Source organism: Trifolium pratense, linkage group LG1, assembly GCF_020283565.1.
Source record: "Trifolium pratense cultivar HEN17-A07 linkage group LG1, ARS_RC_1.1, whole genome shotgun sequence".
Lineage (NCBI taxonomy): Eukaryota > Viridiplantae > Streptophyta > Magnoliopsida > Fabales > Fabaceae > Trifolium > Trifolium pratense.
In genome coordinates this window covers 25931234-25938022 of record NC_060059.1, presented here as the reverse complement: position 1 = coordinate 25938022, position 6789 = coordinate 25931234, and the positions used below count along the sequence as shown (strand labels likewise).

Here is a 6789-nt window from a genome sequence, read left to right as displayed (position 1 = left end):
TGTACTTATCTGGATTTGCCAAAGGATTGAGAATCCATTACGGGTGAACATGTCTTAAGTTTGTGAACAAAAACATAACAAATCTCGTTACAATATTTAAAATTGTTAAAAATTATGTTACGTTGTGTTATTCATTTTAATAGAAGTGTTATTTACTTTTTATTATTGCATTTCATTATTTTTTATTAATGAAACATGTCTCATATTTTTTGGATGACAATGATAGCCCCTCTATCATGAAGGAACTTTTGTTGCTCACTGTTACACATAAACAACTCTTAATATATATATATATATATATATTATTCATTCCGTCCAAAAATATAAGTAAAAGTTGGTCGACAAAAGTGATGTATTTAGTTCAAATTTTAAACCAAATACAATCCGAAGTGAAATAATAGGTTGTTTGTATTGCGAAGGACTTCAAGCTCATTGCGGCATTCTACAATTGCCACCCGATATTTGCTTCTCAATTGTCTTTCCCCATTCATTCATGTCACTTGTACAATTCTTCAGCCTGGTAATCATATTTGTTGGGAATTTTAATTCCTTGCATAGTCGCGATGTAGTTTTATTTTTTTGGCTTTAAGCCCTATTTGTAAAAAAAGAAAGAAAGTTACGTAGATTAAAAACAAAAACTCGTGTATTTACAAGGACAAAAAATACACTTAAACAAAAATATTTCATTTAGTTCATGAACAAAATGAATTGAACTTAAGTTGAATAAAATTAACTGAATATTAAAAACTAAATGAGTTGAATATAACTTATATATTTTAATTGAACTTAAGGTTATATATTTTAACTAAATGAGTGAAAATTGTATTTTTATAAGCTATTTTATCATAAACTACCTTGACAGACTTATAATAATACATAAAAATTGCATAAACTGTTTGCATAAGCTAATCCAAACGGGCCCTAAAAAAAGTAAAATATGATAATTTGAAGTATGTCTTTTTGTAATTTTCTTGAAATAAATTTCATGGAAATATGTAAAAATAATTTTTATTGGTTATTTTTTTTTATAATTATTGGTTATTGATTATAAGGAAAAGAAAAGAGAAAATAAATTAAATATAATTTGCCTTTAATTTTATGATAATGAGTAAAAATAAAACTTTTTTTTTTTAATGAAAGTAAAAATAAAACTTAAAAATGATAAAAAAATGATTTTTTTCCCTATAATTTGAGATAAAAAAATAATTTTTCTTATAAATTGAGACGGACAAAAGTATAATTTAACGGTATAAATTCAAAAAAAATTCCATGAAAACAACCTCTTTTCAGTTTTGCACATCCTCTATACTTTCACAAAGCCTGAAATCAAATTTCACTTCACATGGTCAGGCCCAGGCCCATCCATGATCCACACACAAACAAAACAAAAGGAAAATACTAAACAAAAACGTTGTCGTCTTTTTTCAAAAAAAAAAAAACATTGTCGTCTATCTTTTACTCCATCCGTCCCAAAAATAAGACCTCGTTAACTTTGGCACGTACATCAATATATAAGTTTGAGTACGAATATATATAATTGTGTATTAGCAAAAATTATAAAATTTTAATATTTTGAAAAATACTCATTGAAACAAATCAAACAAGATTTTATATGATAATATTTAAATTTATATACATTTAGAAAAATACGATTAAAACATTTAGAAAAATACATTTAGTTAAAGTAGATTTTATAAAATGACACCGAGGAAATATTTAATGTTAAAAATGGAATAATACATTCCAAAATAAAAATATACTACTATATATATAAAAGGAAAGGAAACACATAGTCTTGAACTGCTAAAATCTGCCATCGCCACTCATTTCACTGACACTCTAACTCTATCATCCACTCACCAATGAAATCAACACACATTTCATCAAACTAACCCTAACAATGGATAATCACCACTCTCAAAACGGTGCCGTTTACTCCACCGAACAAAAAAACCACCGTGACGCAAAAAAACCGAAACTCACTCACTTCATTTCCGATTCCGAACTCCGCCATGAATTCTCTCATCACCAAACCGGCGTCGCGCGAATCAACAACGGTAGCTTCGGAAGCTGTCCGCGTTCTGTTCTCGCCGCTCAAAATTCATGGCAGCTTTGTTTTCTTCAACAACCTGACGATTTTTTCTTCAACAAACTCCGTAACGGAATTCTTGATTCTCGTTTGATTATCAAAGACCTAATCAATGCTGATGATGTTGAAGATATTTCACTTGTGGATAACGCTACTACCGCTGCCGCTATCGTTCTTCAGCAAATCGGTAGAAATTTCGCTTCCGGTGAATTCTGCAAAAATGATACTGTTATAATTTTTCATTGCGCTTATCAAGCTGTTAAGAAATCGATTGAAGCTTATGTTACTTCTGTCGGTGGCTCTGTTATTGAGGTTCAGTTACCGTTTCCGGTTAACTCTGACGAGGAGATTATCACGGAGTTTAAGAAAGGACTTGAGCGTGGTAAAGTTAATGGCGGAAGAGTTAGGTTAGCGATAATCGATCACATTACGTCGATGCCTTCTGTTGTTATTCCTGTTAGAGAGTTGATTAGGGTTTGTAGAGAGGAGGAAGTGGATCAGGTTTTTGTTGACGGTGCTCATGCTATTGGAAGCTTGAAAGTTGATGTTAAAGAGATTGGTGCTGATTTTTATGTTAGCAATTTGTACAAATGGTTGTTTTCGCCGCCTTCGGTTGCTTTTATGTACTGTGATAAGAAAGTGGGGAATGTGCATCATCCGGTGGTTGCACATGAATATGGGAAGGGTTTAGCTGCTGAGAGTGCTTGGGTTGGGATGAGAGATTATAGTCCTCAGCTTGTTGTGCCTACAATTTTGGAGTTTGTGAATCGGTTTGAAGGTGGAATTGATGGGATTATGAAGAGGAACCATGAAATGGTTGTGAAAATGGGGATTATGTTGAAGGAAGCTTGGGGAACGAATCTTGGGTCGCCGCCGGAAATGTGTGCTAGTATGATTATGGTGGGTTTGCCTTCGAAGCTTCGTGTAATGAGTGATGATGATGCTTTGAGGTTAAGGTTTTATCTTAGGGTTTATCATGCTATAGAAGTTCCTGTGTATTATCAAGGATTGAGAAATGGTGAAAGGGTTCCTAGAGACAAGGATGGGTTTATAACTGGTTATGTGAGGATTTCTCATCAGGTGTATAACACTGTTGAGGATTATGATAGGCTTAAGACTGCAATTATTCAGCTTTTGGAGGATGGAAAAGTTTGCAGTGAACTTCCTAAAGAGTGATCGAGAAAAATGAGGTATAGAATATATAAATATTCTCCATTTCTGACTTGTTTTTCGGTTTTGGAATAGCTTTAGCCTCGGCAGGACATTGTATGAGTATGCCCATTTTTGTTGTTCTGTATCATCTTGTTTTTGTAACAAAATAAGTGTAGACTGTAGTCCAGTTTTCTCGAAAAATCTTATAAATGAAGTATTACTATATAGTTACTTTGTTAGATGTAACTTTGTAGTGCGGCCCAATAATCACTTTGATTTGGTTTCCATATTGACTATAGTATGATCGTACTTATATAATGCAGAAGAATGATATGTTTTTTTGTAGTATGTTGGCTTAAAATTTGATAGTATGAATAATATTTTTATGGAAGTTTCTCATAATGCTAAGTGATTGGTTGGGGATTTTGTATAGAATATTTCATGCAACGATATGTGAAGTTTGTATTTTCTTGTTTTCAATCATGATTGTATGTTGGCTGACTTTTGAGTTTTGATGTCAAAGTTTGTCGTGTTATTGTCGAGGAATCGGATATTGCTTAATATCACAAAACCGTTCATCGCGACTCGTTAAGGAAACAATGTTATTGGCCGCCACTCACCTGTGTTTTTCGCTAAAGTCTTATTGGAAAGTTTATCCTGGATTTTTAAAAAGTAACGGTGTATTGTCGTGACGTTCATGACTGAATTTTGTCGCGACGTTCATGACTGATTTTTGTCGTGACATATAGCAATGCTCTTTTGTTTATTTGTTTTTACTTTTCCTGTATCTTTTATAAATCTATGTGTAACCCTGGTTCCTGTATCTTTTAGTTTTGACGTCAAAGTTGTCGTGTTATTGTCGAGGATATTGCTTAATATCATAAAACTGTTCATCGCGACTTGTTAAGGAAACAATGTTATTGGCCGCCACTCACCTGTGTTTTCCGCTAAAGTCTTATTGGAATGTTTATCCTGGATTTTTAAAAAGTAACGTGTGTATTGTCGTGACGTCCATGACTCATTTTTGTCGCGACGTTCATGTCTGATTTTTGTCGCGACATATAGCAATGCTCTTTTGTTTATTTGTTTTTACTTTTCCTGTATCTTTTATAAATCTATGTAACCCTGGTTACTGATTATGGTCGATATACACAAATTTACCTCAATTTTTTGTGCCTATAGTTCTTTGGAGTTGCAGTTTTACTACTTATTGATCTCTTTGCTTCTTTCCGCGTCAGATTGTTTTTTTAGGGGATTCTGTAGGATTTATAATAGTTCTTAAATTTTCCAGTAAATTGATTATTTTATAAACCCTTATTCAATATTGTAAATGTTGGGTGTGTGCTAGGTCCTTGAACAGATTCTTGAAGATAATTTTGAATCTTTGATAGAAGTAAAAACTAAAGAAGCTAAATTGTGATATTGTGCTTCTTTCGCTTGGTTTGAGATGATTTTGAGTTTTTGGAGTTTATTTGGTGTAAAGTACGTGACCTTTTTATCTGGGGTTTCACCAACTGATATTTTAAAGGATTGGGCAGCTTTGTTACACTGAACCTTTTTTTCTCTCTTTGATTGTTTTATACTTTTTCTGTCACGTTCCTTTTTTCTTTTAATAGTGTGATTCCTTGACTTTCTATCTTTTTCAAATTATCCTCTTAGCTTAAATGATTTTCTTCTTTTGTAACAAATAAACAAAGGAGTTTATTGACTTAGTTTATAGACTTTGCACTGAGTGTAAAAAAATCTTATTTGCATCCCAATTATATTTCAGCATAATGTCACATCTTCACGCATACATACATACATGGTATGATATGACTATTCATAGTTGCTTTGTTAGATGTAACTTTGTAGTGCAGCCCAATTACTTTGATTTGATTTCCATATTGTCTATAGTTGATCCTACTTATAATGCAGAATGAGATATATTTTTTTAGTATATTGGCTTAGAATTTGATAGTATGACTAATATTTTTATAGAAGTTTCTCAGAATGCCAAGTGATTAGTCAGGGTTTTGTATTGAATATTTCATGCTACCATATGTAGAGTTTGTATTTTCTTGTTTTCAATCATGATTATTGGCTGACTTTTGACCTCAAAGTTGTCGTGTTTTTTGTTGAGAAAATTGCTTAATATCACAAAACCGTTCATAACGACTTACGAAACAATCTTATTGGCCACTCATCTGTGATTCTGTGTTTTCCGCCGGTCTTACAGGAAACTGGAAAGTTTATCCTGGATTTTTAAAAAGTGACGCATGTATTGTCGTGACGTTCATGACTGATTTTTGTCGTGACATAGCACTGCTCTTTTGCTTTTCCTGTATCTTTTATATCCCTGGTTACCGATTACGGTCGATTTACACAAATTTATCTCAAATATTTGTGCCTATAATTCTCTGGAGCTGCAGTTTTACTACTTATTGATGTCTTGGCTTCTTTCAGCATCAGATTGGTTTTTTTTTTTTAGGGAATTCTGTAGGATTTATAAACCCTTCGATATTTGTAAATGCTGGGTGTGTGCTAGGTCCTTGGACCAATAGCTGAAGATAATTAAAGAGGCTAAATTGTGATCTTGTGCTTCTCTCATTCGTTTGGGATAATATTGTGATCTTGTGCTTTGGTTTGAGATAATATTGTGATCTTGTGCTTTGGTTTGAGATAATATTAAGCTTTCGGAGTCTATTTGGTGTAAAGCAGGTGACCTTTTTATCTGGGGTTACACTAACTGATATTTTAAAGGATTAGGCAGCTTTGTTGTTACACTGATACTGAACCTTTTTTTTTTCTTTGATTGTTTTATACATTTTTTTTACACAGTTTTATACCTTTTCTGTCATGTTTCTTTTTTCCTTTTAATATTGTGATTCCTTGTCTTCCTATCTTTTTTCAATTTATTCTCTTTGCTTAAATGATTTTCTTCTTTTGTGACAAATAAATAAACTAAGGAGTTCATAGGCTTTGCACTTTGCATTCCAATTATATCTCATCATAATGTCACATCTTCACAAATATATACATGGTATGTTATGATTGGGAAAATCTCTAATTTTTTTACACATGTAGTAGTCTTTAAACTCAATAAATTTGTTGTCTACTTTCTATGTCTATGTATAACTATTACTAGATTCCCATGCATCAGACAAAGCTGGCATAGCCACTGGCACTGCTGTCATTCGTTGAAATGTCTGGGCTGCAGATTTTATTTAGAGTGCTGTTCTGAGCAATAGTATATGTGTAAAAAGAGTAATAAATCAGCATTATATTTTTGGTAAGTTTGGTACAGAGCATCTTTGAATCCTGCTTTGGCTGCTGAAAAACATAACAGGATAACAGAAGGTCTGAGTTTCTAAGTCACTGTTCTACTTGTAACCATTTTTGAACACTATTCTGCCAATATATGTAGCTACATGTTCAATGAATTGATTCTTGTAAATGTTTTTGGCAAAATTACTCCCATTGTCCTTTAACTTAATTTTAGGTAACAATTTAATTCTTTATCCTATTACACCATTTTTGTCCTTTTTAGTTCTTCATTCAAGTTTGTA

The 6789-nt window shown here is 32.4% G+C and overlaps 1 protein-coding gene across 1 annotated transcript; it reads left to right on the top strand.

Annotated features, from left to right (window-relative positions):
• The first annotated feature begins 1764 nt into the window (after nt 1–1764).
• Nucleotides 1765–3586, top strand: LOC123902167 (L-cysteine desulfhydrase). The gene has a single exon (XM_045951830.1). The coding sequence runs from the start codon at nt 1901–1903 to the stop codon at nt 3263–3265; it is 1365 nt and encodes a 454-aa protein (XP_045807786.1). The 5' UTR covers nt 1765–1900; the 3' UTR covers nt 3266–3586.
• The last annotated feature ends 3203 nt before the right edge of the window (nt 3587–6789 follow it).

Excerpts from the sequence above, each read along its gene's own strand:
- LOC123902167 (XM_045951830.1), top strand. The coding sequence starts at position 1,901 with ATGGATAATCACCACTCTCAAAACGGTGCCGTTTACTCCACCGAACAA.